Source organism: Ictalurus furcatus, chromosome 9 (assembly GCF_023375685.1).
Source record: "Ictalurus furcatus strain D&B chromosome 9, Billie_1.0, whole genome shotgun sequence".
In the NCBI taxonomy this organism is placed as follows: Eukaryota; Metazoa; Chordata; class Actinopteri; order Siluriformes; family Ictaluridae; genus Ictalurus; species Ictalurus furcatus.
Window position 1 is genome coordinate 367501 of NC_071263.1, and position 16386 is coordinate 383886.

The window sequence follows — 16386 nt, forward strand, 5'->3', positions numbered from 1 at the left end:
ACCACACGATACGATACAAGTATGTTTCCCAAGTAGAACTTTTGAAGGTTAGACCAGCCTTTAGCAGGTTTTGGGATTAAATGACAGGATTACAGATTTAACGCCTCTCTCCTCAGACCCAGTGCTCGCTCTTTATTAACTAATAATTCTAATAGCAGTTGTTCATAGAGAAGAAGAAATATTCCAAAAGCAGGCCTGTCCTCTTAAGCTGGATTTAATTTCCTTGTTTACTTTTATTCGTTTGTGAGGCGGCTCTCTCTTAAGCAAGCCAACGTGTGTAAGAGCGTGCCAATACTTTCGTCTTTACCGAAGATACAGATGAAGTTTCTCGCCCGTCGTCGACAATCCTGAATGTTGCCGTGGGAAAATTAGCTGTGCTCTGTGGGTGGGAGGGGCATACTCTCTCTCCCCTGTCAATCACAGCAGCACCAGCCAATCACGCGGGTCTGTGGGGGCGGATAACTCGCTCCTCCGAGTGTTCTACAGTGCGGAACTTGAATGAATGACTGGATGAATAATAACAAATGAATAATAAATGGATCTGAAATGTGGAATTATTTTAAATCCAACCGAAAGGGGACGTTTAAAAGATAAGAGAAAATTTGGCAGGCGAAAAGAAGAAGGAAAAAAACCCCTGAAGATTTTTGCATTTCCGTGACGATCGATCTCTCCTATAATCTATGTCTAATCTATATCTAATCTATATCTCGGTGTCATTTGTGTCATGCGTGTAACAGTAGCAGACCGGCCAGCCTTTACACATTGTGCTTAGGTTGAGCTGGTGTTTTGACCTCTCTGAGATTAACTGACTCCTCCTGGAAGCCCCGCCCCCTTCCACCCGTCTCAACCTACTACTAATCTCTCGCCTGCTCGCGTTTGTCTCGCTTGAAAGATGCACTCTCGCTTCCCATCAAGATAAACGTTTATTAATGTGTAAAAAGAATGTTAGTGTGACTTGGTTAATATAACACGCGTACGTAGAAACACACACTCCCAGCTGCACCGCTGACTGGAAGAGTGCCGCAGTTCTGTCACACGCAAGCGACAGCGATGCTCTTTTCATCTCACCGCTGAACACCATCCTGACTGTCAGCCAGCACGAGAAAACATCACTCTCGTCACACTCGCCCTGTCGTACGCTCTCGCTGATTCACGCGCCATCTCCGCGGTGTTCCGTCACGTTACATCTCCCGCTTTTCCCCTCACCTCTTTTCCCCTTCGTTTCAGGAGGAGCAGAACCGAGGGAAGCCGAACTGGGAGCACCTGAACGAGGACCTGCACGTTCTCATCACGGTGGAGGACACGCAGGCGCGGGCCGAGATCAAGATGAGGAGAGCCGTGGAGGAGGTGAAGAAGCTCCTGGTCCCGGCGGTGAGTACCTTCTTTCTCTCTCTCTTTTGTTATTTTATTTATTATTTTACCCGAGATAAATCCATGCTGTAGCGTGGTCTCTGTGCACAAAATGAAATCTATCCAGCACTACAGAACACGATGGTGGAACACGATCATCTCTCTGAGATTAGGGGCGGCTGTGTCTCAGGTGGTAGAGCGGGTTGTCCACTAGGGGGGCGGTTCGATTCCCGGCCCACGTGACTCCACATGAAGAAGTGTGCTTGGGCAGGACACTGAACCCCAAGTTGCTCCCGATGGCAAGTTAGCGCCTTGCATGGCAGCTCTGCTACCATTGTGGGGGGTGTGTGTGTGTGTGTGTGTGTGTGTGTGTGTGTGTGTGAATGGATGAATGAGACACAGTGTAAAGTGCTTTGAAGAACCGCTAAGGTTAAAGTGCTATATAAGTGCAGACCATTTACATTTGTTAAAACCCCACAATATTCACACACGAACACAATAAAAGTACCAAAAAAAATGTTCTCCTGGATTTTTCACATGGGGTGTGCGCGTATCTTTTTATATTTATTTATTTATTTATTTATTTAAGAAGTAGGCATTAAAATTTAGACGAAGGCCGTCAGTTGAATTATGCACAACATTAACATTTATATGTATCATAACAAACGTTAATTTTATTATTTCAGAAGTGAAATTTAGTGCACACTCCTCTTGCACAGTCCATTGATTTTATCGTCCCTGCACGACATTACGTTGCCGGTGATGTATGTAACCGGTGTTTATCGTCAATTATGTTATATTACCAGACCCTTATGAATTTTGCTTATGACACATGAATCTGGAATGATCTGGGCAGCAGATGTTGTCCAATAACAGACACTTCATGGAAGCCCCGCCCCATCCCCCCAACACTCTCATCCTGCACTCACACGGGCTCCCTCGCTTTCGGTCACGGTACACGCCGAGTGTTTTGAGTTCCTGAATGTGTAAGAAACTCTTAGCTAGTGTTAGACAGGTTTACAGTATATTTAACTCCAGTGTTAGGTTAGTATTTTTACACTTAACTAAGTTACCACCATCACACCCCTCCACGAGGTAAACCGTCATTCTCCCTTCGGCTGCTCTCGTCCCGGGTCGCCACAGCGGATCATCCGTCTCCGTTACGGAAAGCCGGTTTATGAGCCACGTATTTGATTTGGCACAGGTTTTTACGCCGGATGCCCTGCCTGACGCAACACTCCGGTTTATCCGGGCTTGGGACCGCCACCGCGTGCGCACCGGCAGGGGTAATAATCCCAGGGGTCGGGTTTTGGTGCCCAGCATGTGCGGCTCAAACCCACAATCCTGAGATTAAGAGTCTCATGCTGTACCCACTGAGCTAGCCGGGCACATGGTAAACCTTCATTAATGCCTTTAAAAGGTTTTACTTCATTTAACTTGTGGATCCTGGAATGCATTATAACTTTTAATTACCAGCGATGACATTTTTGTACCTATGCGACCCTTTTTTGTTGTGGTTATAGATTCGTTAATCTCCGATAACAGCGCAGTGATGTTTTGTTCCTCTTATACCACAGAAATTTTCCTACAGTTAATATATTTTAAAAAACTGAACAGTTGGTGCTTGGGGAATTTTGGCCAAGCGCGAAGCTTAGCTGTGAACACTTCCCAGAGATTTCAGTATGCATATGGGCAGATTTAATCCCATCCAAGAGCTTACCCCTGACCTCCTTGTACTGTTGCATTCTGGGAATCTGCTCCGGAGCTCCTGCTAGAGAACAAATGGTGCTGGGCGGCATGTCCGCACGTCTCTCTCTCTCTATCTCTCTCAGCACTCTCCTGTCTACCTGCCGTGAACAGAAGGCCAAGGCAGCAGCGTCTGCTGATTGCCCATGGGGCAGCGTAGTGGAGGCTCCTGACCTCTTGTGAAATATAGCCAGGAGCCATCCTTTTCCATCTTACTGCCCTTTCTTTTCCGTCTCTGTCTGCAGCGCTGTGGGGGTTTTTGTGCTCGAATAGCAGAACAGTTACTGCCTTAACTGCCTTACTAGTGCTGCAGAATGAGGCTGGTACCACAGCGAGTCATACCGGTCACAAGTGCTTCATTTTTAATTAATGAACAGCGGCTCGGATGGTAGCGCCCGCTGTAATTCAGATCACAGGTGCGTGTTATTGCACACGTTCTAGTACGTTATCATTTCTATAGTATAGATTTGTTGATGCTGTACATAATCTAAGAGTAATTATGCACTTGTTATTTAGCCAAGAGAAACGTCTCGTTTCTGAGGACGTTGAACACTCGAGGAGCGTTTATTACGTACATTTATTTTTTTAATAATTGCCCATCGACTCTTAATGTGTGTTATTTTTTCCACCATGAGAGGTTAATAAAGGACATCGTCATGGCAGGGCAAATGTGATTAAGACGCATCAGGACAATCTTCTGGCCCTGCTCATGTAATGAACGGCATCTTCTCCTCATTTAGAAGCGTGGAATTGCCTTTATTAAATATCTCTGCAAAACAAAAGGGTCGCAGCACTCGGGTTTGTTCTCAGACATGATGAAAGAGGCGAAGGAGACGGGGTGCGCGCTCATAAACCACTTCCGTGATGGGCTTTCGGTTTGCTCCTTGCCGATCGATTTTTCTTTTCTTTGTCCCTGCCGGCAGCGCGTTTAAAATTTGTAATCTCAGTTTCACTTCTTCGGAAACAACTCGGCCGGCGCCGGAGCCTGCGTGCACGGCGAAAAACCGTGTATATTCAGCTTAATTCACCAAATTTATTCTTCCGCACACAGGCACTGAGACGGTGTTTGGGTGACTGCATAAACAGGTATTTCAAAGGGATGAAATGAAATGTTGTAAGGATAGAGATTCAGCTCATAGACCCTGTGAACTTTTCAACTCCGAGTGCAACAGAGAGAAGAGACTGCAGCAGAGGAGGGTGAGTGAGGAGGTCTGATGGGGATGGGGAGGAATTGAGCTACGCTTTCATGTCTGGTTTGTGGTCTTATCCCACTGATTCTTCCTTCCTTTTTATACACACATAACCTTTTCCTCCCACCTCTAACCTTCGTATCTCACCATGCCTTACTGCTGTCACACAGCGGCTCGAACACCCTGCAGCAGCTTGCACTCGCTCGGTCGCTTCCAGTCTCTCCAGCTGTCTTGCAGCGCTCCACTGCCACCGTTTGTCCCCGTGTGAGTGTGTACAGAGATGATGAGCCCAGGCTGCACATGAGGTATCACTCATCACTGGGGATGGACAGAATTTAAACAAAACTTAGAAAGAAAGAAATGAGTGTTGGAGAAATGCCGGAGAGCGAGAAAGTGGCAGACGGGGTTCAGGGAGTTCTGTGTTTGTAGAACTACCGTGAGAGCAGGAAGCGAGGTCAGGGCTGCAGAGGAACCAGGGCCTATCTCAAGAACGCTGGGCATGAGGAGGGCGAATACACTCTTGATGGGAAGCCAGGAAGAAAATACTGGTGATGCCATATCGGCAGCTTCCACAGTCACTCGTCCCAAACGTTTAGTGGGATTAGTCAGAAGTCCTTTGTGGGTGGGGTTAAAAACATCAAGCAGACCTCTACTTTGAATCCACCGCAGTACGGCCAACCTCAGCTTGCGGTTTCCGATCATATGAGAAGTCTACGTGTTGCTTAACTTATCCGTCTTTCCCGGCACACGCCACATCAAACTGCTTGGAAACTTCTAGACTCTTTCCTGTTGTAATGCGTATAACAGTCCGTCGTCGGTGCGGATGGAAAAGTTTAAAAAAGCAGTGTGAAGAGGAAAATAATGTTCTGTATCGGTGTGGTGAAGGCATTAGCTTAAGCCCTTGGGCTCTTTTTCCCATTTTGGTGAAGTCCAATTGACCCAGAGATTATTAGAGCAGGTCGCTTCTCTCTTCTCTTCTCTTCTCTTCCTCCTCTCCTCGTTGTTGTATTTCTCCAAGTCTTCAGGTCGAGTCTTCGATCAGGACGATCGATTCTCCCGGTCTAGTGTTACCCTATCTTTTCAGGTATCTCTGAATTTTATTGCTGCAGCAGGAATCCTGTCCAATTGGAGCATTCACCACAGAGATAACACCACCCTGTCGTTTCATGTTCTGCTGTGTGAGGCCAGGGCGTTTATTTGGCTTTAGGCTGAAGTCCAGTTAATTCCTACACAAATGTATATAATACCTGCAATGTTCAGCATCTCCTACCACTGCTATGGTATGTCACTGGCGCAGAGATGGTATACCCGTACCCACCATCTGACTGCAGGCCGATGAGGCCAGTCCGGTGTACATCTGTTCAGATCTCTCTCTCTCTCTCTCTCTCTCTCTCTCTCTCTCTCTCTCTCTCTCAAGATGGTGCTTGGATTTTCGAGAATTGAGAGAGTAAGCCTTGGGTAAAGGCCACCGCTTGTTGTAATCGCACAACATTCTGCTGTAATCTCTTGATACAATGACAGGAAACTTCGCTTCCCAACAGCTCCGTAATGTAGCTGGAGACTGGGGTTATACCATCTCTGCTTTGTGATGTTCGAGTCCAGTCGTTTGTGGGCCAGTTGTTAGAAAGAATGGGAGGGGGACCTGCTGTGCTAGGTGTCCTTCCAGCATGCTAATTCACTTCTATGGTTTACTTAGCATGTAAAAACCTCGGTTTTCAGGAAAGTACTCTGCCCTCTTCCTCTGTTCCAGATGAAGAATAGATTTGGCGTGTCGCGATCAGAACGTGAGTGTCTTTAGCTGTTGTGAGACTGTTTAATGTTAGCTTTGGAGTAGGGTTGATGGGACATATTGTTGACTTTCCCTCGAGGAATGTCTGTGCGGCGAATGCTTTCATCATCTTGGCACGATTGTCCCAACGGTCAGGTTCAACTTTAAGGTCAGGGCTAATCTGCATTAAAATGAAAGCAAGGTAAGGTATTTCTGGCGAAGCAGCCCCTTGGAACTATGAGGCATTTCCCTCCGAGCCCTCTTCCTTCTTTTCGCGTGTCATCAGGGTACTGAGGAGTGGGTGAAGTAAGAGCCTTCACCTTCACTACCTCATTAGCGAATCTAGGCCACTGTGAGTGCTTTCTGTTAAACTTGGCTAATTAAAACGCCGTGTCACGGGAGTTTTCTGGACTAGCGCGGCGTCACGTTGCCACATAAGCACTCTGACAGAACATTATAACTGTTTCAAACTAGACCAAGGACTCATTGGAAATCATGGAGTTGAAATCTGCTTGAGCTGTAATGTGGAACTGCTTCCTTTTCTCACTTGTCGAGAAGTCCGTGTTTTCGTGTGAAGGAATGTGGAGTGCCCGAGGCCCGTATAGCGGTGCAGATCTCGTTGCGTGTGAGAGTGTAGTAGCTGCAACCGAGTGCTCTGAGGGCTTTACTTTTTTTTCTACCTTCTCTTTCCTCCCGTTTCATCTCGTTTCGACTGCATGGTACTTGAAGGCAGGACTAGTGAGTCAGCCAAATTCTCTCTGGTTTCTTGAAAGGCCACAAAGAGCTTCGGGGAGTGGATGGAGAGAGAAACGAAGGAAAACTGCAGCTTCACAACCCACGGCAGCTCTCGTGAGCAGTGGCTCTCAACAAATGGACTGGATAAGAAACTTGCCCACTTACCCCAAGCTTGCATTTATGGCCTCTGCCCTCTTCCCTCCCTCTTTCTTCTTTACTGCCCTTTTCTGATGGTTGCACTAATGTCATTTGCAGCAATTCCAAAAAAATCTTGGCTTTACTGCGTCTTAAAAAAAAAAAAAAGGTCTTCGGGTATTTGTAATCCTTGCATTCAATTTTCCCTCAAGCATAGCTGCCTGAGTACACACCTTTCTCTCTTACGATCTCTGTCAGTAAGGAAAAAGGTTCCTGACTAGGGGAGAGAGATAGCAAGAGAGGGGATATAGAGACGGACAGATGGTGTGTAATGTATGACAGGCGTTGTGGTTCTGTGGGCGTAGCGTCCCCGACAGCCAAATTTTCTCTGTCAGCTCTCTGCCTGAAGGCTGGCTCAGAGGCCTGTTGTGGCCAGCCGGCTCATCGTGATCAATAAACACCTTTTTCCTCGTACGTGCATAATCACATTCGCCTCCTATCAGGCCAGTATGACAAACGAGAACAAAATGCCATCTGGTCGCTTGCTGTGTGCGCTTGTGTGCATGCCTTCCCAACTAATTGTCCCATTTCTTTGTATTCCCCTGTTCCTCCAGTCACCTTGGTGCTTTCCTGGCGAGTTCTTTACAATAGGAACGTAACAGTGATTTCACCTGTTACCTCATCGGGTTTCACATAACTATAATCTTATTCGTTACCTCACTTAGCGCTCTGACGAACTGTAATAGCAGTACAGTTGTTATAGGTGTGAATGAACAGAAAAAACACGCTGACCTGAGCCACCGACACTCCTGGAATACACGCGGAAACCCTGCAAGGTCAGTGCTAACCCTTGTTATAGATCCTCTCTCTAGTGTCTTGCCCAATCAGCCTCATGTCCTAGCTGCAGGGTCAACATGAAGGATCATGGGTAACAAACATGTTCTGCTACAGTTTGTCGGTAGGATGGCCGCAGTGTCTGCGTTCACTCATCCTGAGGGACATCATCTCTTCCTCTTCCTCTGCTTCTTAACGTTATTAAGCATCTTGACGGCAGACTCGGAGCTCTACCCTGTTTATTCCCTCCCCTTTTTCCTTCTCACCATTTTCCCCCCAAAGCAAAGTGGAGCAGAGTATCATGCATTAAACCTTCTGCTTTTGATCAGGCCAGACAGTCTGGATCAAACACCAGCAAGGTTTCTATTAACCTTTTGACGTTTCCTTCTCTTAGCATGAGAGCCAGATTTCACTCGGCTGAAGCTGCTTTATCAGTGCAGCCCAGACGCTCGTCTGCTTTCCCTCTGCTCTACATCATCATGCAAGTTTTCAGCATGGTTGAGATTCAAATTCTCCTAATAGTGTGCGGTAATTCAACTTGACCTCTCCATTAGAACGTAGGCTGTGCTTGCCTTGGCTGATTTAGATTCAGCTTGTCAGTAGTAAATTACACCCAGCCGTGATTGACAGAATATTCAGTCAGATTTCACTTAATATCTCTGCTCAGATATCCTCGTGTAGCCTGACCCGTTTCTATCTTGGTTGCATTACTCAAGTACCTTTTTGATTATTTTTTCCCCTTTTGATAAACCGAGTTTCGCTTCATAATGATGTAGTATGATGGTATGATATTGACATTCCTCCTCACTAAGCTATTATTAGCCTGCGTCATTTCATTGCCTGTGCGTCAGATATTCTGTGACAGCATGGATAACAACGCTTTCAAGAGTATTTGTCTGATCTGCGTCATGCTAGCCAGCACTATTAAATTGGATATTTAGCCGTACGACTTGGCAACGTTGGGTTCTCTCACCAGCCTGGTGATGCCTTGGTGAACTTAACGTGCTCTCAGTTGTCTCTCACCCTTCAGACTTGCCCTGGGTATTTACAGGAAAGGTGAAGGACACGGGTATAAAATGATTTGGAGCACATCTTGTGAGCTTCTATATCTGTACCGTCTCTGGACACGCCAACTACTCGGAATAACCACGAGACCACTTGGCAGCTGATGGTGGGTTACAACCTATGATGATATGCTCCTGTGTGTTTCAGAGAGTACGGGTGTTCAGGTCGCAGCAAAGCTTGTCGCCCCCATACAGCCTGCTCTTCTCTTCATCCGGCTGTTTTTCCTCTTCCTCTCTTCGTATCTTTGTCTGCAAGCTTAACCGCCCAATTCTGAAATGCTCTGATTGGATCTGTCTATCTTGAAGGTCATATTGGTAACCGCAAGTGACCCATATCTGTCTTCAATGTGAGTGCACCTGTCTGCGCCAAAAAAAAAAAAAGCCTCGTGTTGCACACATCATAAATATTGATATTGATTCACGTGTCATTTCTGAGACAATCGATCATAGTGGACATAATGAGTGAATGCGCCAGTAGCCGAGGCTTTGTCTCTGGAGGCCAGCGAACATCTCGTCAGCCGTACGTGATCAGGACACGGAGACATGTCGAGCAACGATGACCATTTCTTGGGAAGATATATCAAGCACGACTTGTTTTTGGTAGTTTCATTCCAGTTTTGCTCGAATTGATTCCCCGTATGTCAAATAAATCATTTTACCAATGGATCTGATCTAGGCCCACGTATTGAGTCTGATTTGAAAAGTCACACGATCTATATATACGATTTCCGTCATGTTAAGGCAGAAAATTGGATCTGAATTTGAATGAACGTGAATGCAGCCGTTTGTCTTCTCGACCATTTAGTCCACCTTTCTCATCTGTCCATGTTTTTTCATGGCCATGGAATTCTACTCGCTTGTCTTTCTCACTCCACGTTTTTCTGTTCCCTTCCTCGGTTTCTCCTTGTTCAGAGCACTCCCCCGACATACAAACACATCACGCAGTTGTCGTGCTTAGTCATTGCTGGCAGTCCGTACCTGCTGACCAGGGGTGAGTTTCTTCTCGCACGTCCATGCTAATCCTTCCTGTCTGGCATGTACTTCAAACACAGAACCGGACTGCTGCTCTGATCTCCACCATCCCACCAGTCTAACAAGTACATTTCCAAAATAGGACCCGGAATTTCACTGCTCAGTTTCATCACCGGTGCAACCGAGAAAAATTCTGAAAGCAGATACCATCGTTTTCTCTGGTCAGGAGACAAGACACCAGTGACTTCATGCAAACAGGCCTTCATATCTCTCCAACTATTTATAAATATTCCCTTAGATTAATAATTCATCAAACATGAAGAGTTTTTTTTGTTCTCGGGTTCTCTGCCTCACAGTTCATGGCGTGAGGTGTCTGTTCCTTATATACACCACCCACTGTGTGTTTACAGCAGCACATCACAGCCTCCTGCCTCATTGACATGGCACATTCAGACTAAATAACTAAACTGTAATAAGCGTTGCATATAAATGTCATGGAAAATTGCATTTTTATGCATTTTGAGAATGATGCCGCTCATTTGTGTCTTCCAAACCGGGTTATTCGCTGAGAATTTGTCACACAGCGACAGTGTGCTGCGGAAAGCATCTGCACTGATGATGCTTAAGTAGTGAGTTTCATGCCTGAATGATGTTTTGTTCCCGAACAGAAATGAAGACGCCGTGCAGAAACGCACACGAATAGTCTGTCTGTATCATAACGTTTTCCAAAATAATTACGATAAGCGCGGCGTAGTCAGATTTCTGTTTTCCACGTCTAAGTTGCACAGAAATATCCGATGGCGTGTGCAGCCTGATCGTGCAGCTGAAACGTGACGCTGCCACGTGAGAGACGTGAACTACGGCTCTGGGAATTCATATATTAATTTATTTATTTTCCTCTATTTTAATGAACTTAACCAAATAACTAGCTCGCCATATGTTGTTTATTTACGTTACTTTTATTTATTTTTTCGGTCAAAGTACGGGTTTGTCACTGCGTTGTCATTTCTGTAGTCACTGCGTTGTCATTTGTGTAGTCACTGCTCAATCACAGAGACGTGTATACGCAAACGTGCCAGGTAACGTTAAGCTAGTAACAAACACAAAAATGTGATTTTACAAAGAAAAAAAGCGTATATATTTTATAAATCATTATTTAACACTCTGACCCTGGTCTAAATGATTGTCTGGATGTTGTTGTTGTTTATGGCTGTAATTACAGGGGCATGCTCAGGTTTGAATTAAACACAGTGTAACACTTTTCTGTTAAGGTTATTTATCTCTCTTGTATTCGAATAGGTATTGTTGCACATTTGCTGTTTTCTTCCCTGAAATTTCATTCTCTTTAAAGTTAATTGCTTTTTCTGAAGTGATGAACAACGAATACATTTGTGTGTGTGTGTGTGTGTGTGTGTGTGTGTGTGTGTGTGTGTGTGTGTGTCTGTTTTGCATTTGCTACGGTGCCTTGAGCATTTAAAAATAAATAAAAAAGCTCCCGATGTGCAGTTTATGGAGTCGGACGTCTCATCGTGTTTGTTTTTGTTGTGTTTTGGTGTAATAGTGCTCGTCTTGGCTGGGGAAGGTGAACGCTCACTCATCACTCCGTTGCGTCTGTGGGATTTAAAATGCTCGCTCAGGTGTTGTATCGCTTACGTTTCTGACCCCAGGGCCTGTTCTCTTTCACTTCACTGTACAGATTGCTCATGACGTCTACATCTACCATGAATGTGTAGCTTTTTATTTTTTCATCTTTCAGAAATTTAATGGCCATGTGTTCAGCTGTGTTTGTTTTGTTTTTTTCCCCCTCACGAGTGTTGTTTGGCTGAGAGATTTAGATTTTCAGATTTAACCCACACATCCTAAACTAGCCAGGCCACAGGGGGTAAAGCAAGGGGCAGTGTCTCAGGGAAGGCACCTTCTTGCAGGTAGAACTCTGTGCATGCCTGCGTCTTCCCCCAGACTTGGGTACATGCGTCTGATCCGTCAGTTTTTTGCTCATAGGATTCTGCACGATCCTCAAGAGGAAGACATCTTAAAACCTGGAAAATGTTGACGAGAGCCTGGCCTTTGAGCAGTGTTTTTCTTCTCGTTTGTCTTGCTCAGGGGACAGGGTTTACAAATCAAGGGGAAAGGGCTAATACTGTTTTACCAGAATCTGTGTATCCCATGGGTACTTGTGATGCAGAAACATGCGCTCATGTGTGCACACGTGCAGAAGTGTAACTCTTCTTAACTGCCACCAGAAGGCATTTGGAGGAATGATATTTACCAGCATGTGTACAAAGTCAGGACCTTTTCCACATGAAGAGATTCAACGCAGCTGCGATTGCGTCTCGTCCTGCTGCGGCGTCACGAGCCGGCTCACGCGTATCCCCTCGTGAGGGATGGAGGGGAGAAAAAGTGCAATGCAAAGAAAATGTTCCAAGATTCAGAGCGCAATAAGAGCGCTGCGTGGTAGGAACGCGGGTGTGGAGTTCTGGAGGGGAGTCAATTAAAGTTTAGCTTAGTCGTGCCGAAAACCACTTCAAAGGGTTTTCTTGGTTTTCCTCTTTTCAGAAATGCTGGAAAAAGCACAATGTGTCTGCCACCACCTTGAGAAATGACTGAACCTTGTCCCCCTCTTCTCTTAAAAAGCTAGTTGGATTAATGGAATAAACCCATTTAAATCATACCCTTACCCTAGAGGTTAGTCCTGCCTGTAATCTGTCCTGTCCTTCCGAAACGCCCCCTGCGGTTGTTAGTCCATGCGTCTTCCTTTGAACATCCAACTTAATCCTTTTAGTTGGAGGAGAGCAGTTGCACAGGGAGCAGTTGGTGTTTGTGTAGTTGTCTGGTTCTGCCAAGTCACTCTATCCCCACAGGCCTTCTTGCACCGCACTACCCCGCCTGCCCCATTGTGGGGGTTAAGGGGTAATTATCCGCAGTTCCACACCGTAGTCTGCCAGAATTCTGCTCTTGTTCTGGAAAGTGCCAATAAAACCTGTCGATAGAGGTCGCTTGAAGTGGGATTGTGTAACATTTGGCGTTATCAGGCCCCTGGGCTTTTGTTTAAATGCGAGCTGGCAGCAGATTGAACTGCAGTTGCTTTAGCTCGGATACCCGACCGTAATTCCAGCACTCCCTCATTGCAACACATGGAGAAAGTCTACAAGAAAATGGCCATTTATTTGGGGATTAGTTCTGGTGGTGTTTTGAAAGTAATTCTGGCTGGTAAATTGCAGTGTTTTAGTAATTGTCCACTTGTTTTTCCACATGGCCATTGTTCTCAGAGCCACAACTAAGAACACGTTCCTGACATTGAGAGTTGGAATCCTGGCACTGAGACCGTTATCACTGCTCAAGAAGTTTGCAATTGCACCCCCCCCCCCCCCCCCGCCCCCCGCTCCCTTTCGATGACCTCGTCAAGGATCAGGTGTAAAGCGTAGTTTCATAGATAATAAAAAGCAGCAACCCACAACACTTCTGCGTTTTTCACCTCCACAGCGGACGTTTCATTTCTAACTGTCTGATTTCTTCATGGCTTCCCTTTTGCGTGTAAAACCTGAAACCCGAAACCCAACCAGGAGGAGTAGAACACTGTTCTAGAGGCTTTTAGTATATCTGAGGTCAGGGCATATGGTGGCTCGGGTGGCGCAGATCAGCTTAAACTCCCAAATCTCTGAATCTGATGCAAATCCAGCAGTGTTTAAAGCCACAAATCATCCTCACCAAATCCCCTTCAAGATATTCCAGGCTCGATTGGGAGGAATTAAGGGATCACAGTGACAGAACAATAGATTGTCTTGCTGGGGAAACTACGCAGAGAGTGAGAGTGCCGAGCAGACAGATGTCTCATGAGGGTTTAGAGTGGGTTGCACCGGTCCAAATTGTACTTCACTTAAATATTTCCTTTTAAACATCCTGATCCTCCCCTTATGTCCACTTGCTTTTGTGGTCTGCTGTGGCGAATCCTAGGGCTGCGCGATTATGGCCAAAATGATAATCCCGATTATTTTGATCAATATTGAGATCTCGATTATTTATCACAATTATTCATTGATTTTAGTGACCACATATTATTATTATTATTATTATTATTATTATTATTATTATTATTGCACTTTCACATTTAAATAAACAGACCGCATCAAATTAGACTGGTCCTTAAAGTGCATCGTCTCGTAGAAGCAAAACATAAATAAAATAGTAACCAAAATATAGGAAAAATAAAAATGCCATCAACCAAATGAAAATATGCATCAAATATATAACAATATGCAACCAAATGAAAACAACTGGGGCGAATGCAGGAAAGTCAATAACATGTTTCCAGGAGGAGAGACGCAAGCCAGTTTCTTTCAGGAGCACTTGTGAACCTAATCACAAAAGATTTAGGAGTACAGTTGAAGTTGAGGGTTTTCTTTTTTTGTTGTTGTTTTTTGTTTGTTTTTTATTATTATTTTAATTTTATTATTTTGAGAGATGGTAACATTAATGTGCCACAATATAACACACAAGTAGGCATGAGAAAACTTGAGCTGGTCAATTATGACAGAATTTAGGAACATAGTGTGAGCCATGACACATTAATTTACCTTCTGATAAACTAAATCTGATATTTTCAGTTCATTTTAGACTGTATGCAAAAAAAAAACCAAAAAAACAACGGTGAACCTGTTCCACCTTGTAAACAAATACATTCAACCTCAATGTTCAGTGTTTGAAGTCTGCTCCTCTTAAATCTATTTAATGCTGCACTATTAGACATTTCCACTGTCATGGTTCTGGGCTGGAGTCAGTTCTCGCACCGCTCTGTGTGTATTGTGTAGATATCTGAATAATCTCGTATAGGATGTGATTGGGGGAGTTCATTTACCCGTCAGATGCACAGCGCTTTAGTTTAATGCTGTTCGTTACTGATGACCCGATCAGGATTTTTACAGCCGATACCGATCCAGATACCAATCTTTTTTATTTAAACTTTAATCAGGAGGTCTGTCATAAACAGTTAAATGTAAGCTCTCTGCTCATGGTCACTGTTAACGGAGTTAAAATAATAGCAATGAGAAATACTGTTGGTTAATTGATAAATAAACAAGCATAAAATATTTATTTTTAAATATCTTAAACAATAGAGAGTCCTAATTAAAAGTAGACTAACACAAACATGATCCATATTAGGAAAAAGGCTAATAGCTTTCTAAGGAGATAGCGAACTAAGCTTAATGTCAAATTGATATTAAATGCAACCCATAGTAATTAAACATTTCATTTCTCAATTTTATTTATGTTTTATGAAGTTATTATATCATCTGTTTTTTACGTTAGATGATTCATTTATAACTAAGCACATTTTCTGTCTTTACATTTTATTAGTTTTCTGTTTGTTTGTTCCTTTTAGATCGTTCCCCAGTACAGTGTTGCCATGTCTGCTGATAATATTGTGTTTTGGGGGCTTAAATCAAACATGGAAACTGGAGCTTACTTTTCTAGTGATATCTGGCAACCTTAAGTTTAAATGAAGTGAATACGCTGTGTATTAGTTAGTGAAGAGCGTGAAGGAGAGCAGCAGTGTACTGTATGTTTACAGACGGAACAGTTGCTACTGTTGATTATGATTGGTGAGGAGATTGGTTTGAATTAAACCCACCTTGTAGCATTAGCATTATTATTCATTTACTCCGCCCGATGCTGTGTCTAAACGAGCAGGTGCAAGTTCAGGTCATTTTGCGGGATCAATAAAAGATGGCGGTTGTGAGATCGGGAAGTTGAGAGAAGCAGATGATGTACAGAGTTACTACAAAGGTGGAGTTTTCTATTAGCAGAGGACGAACTTTAAACGTTAATATCGCAGTCGATCACGTTCATTTAATCGTGGGCCGTCAACATCGTAATCGCGATCGATATCCGATTAATTGTGCGGCCCTAGTGAATCCTGTACGAGTTCATCTGTCCTACCTTCGATACGTCCCTGATGCCTAGCACTGATGCCCTGCATATTACACCCTGACAAATCCTTTGCCTTCTATCCCCTTCTTTATTTAAATCCTCCACCTCGTGCTCCTTAACTTTTTCTTTTTTTTTACCACTTCATATCTGTCCTGTGTGTGCGAGAGAGCGCGACCTCATACCCATATTCCAGGATGAGGTAGGATTAGGTCGAGCTGAGTGAAGTGATAAAGGAGAGAATTAGATGGGGTGAGCGGGACATGCGAGAGTGGTGTTCTTTTAGTCTCCGTGTTCCGGGTCCCTGGCTGTGTATGAGCGAGGTACGGGGGTATTGATGACTGAGCTGTTAAGCTCCGAGGCTGCAAACTGTGTCCTAGTGAAGGTGGTTAATAAAGCTCATTCATCCAGCAGCACCGAGCCAGGACTTCCCCATGCTCCTCACACACGTACTCTGTAGCAGCAGCACCCATCAGTACTGTGGAAACGCTGGTTGAAAGGACTGACGAGTCGAGAACAGAGACGGGCTGGTAGGATGGAGAACTTCGGATGAAATCACCTGCAGCTTTAATCTGTGTGCCACCGCCACAGATTTGGGAGGAGCAGCTCGCACACATGCAGGAAGCTCTTAGCATGACGGAGCATCATACTGTCGAATCACCGCACC

The 16386-nt window shown here is 44.6% G+C and overlaps 1 protein-coding gene across 2 annotated transcripts in view; it reads left to right on the forward strand.

Annotated features, from left to right (window-relative positions):
• qkia (QKI, KH domain containing, RNA binding a) overlaps positions 1-16386 on the forward strand; it is a 76510-nt gene that overhangs the window by 40847 nt on the left and 19277 nt on the right. For both annotated transcript variants that reach the window (XM_053633772.1, XM_053633773.1), the window contains exon 4: positions 1228-1371. In XM_053633772.1, the coding sequence (XP_053489747.1) occupies positions 1228-1371 (144 nt within the window). The remainder of the gene's footprint in view (positions 1-1227; positions 1372-16386) is intronic.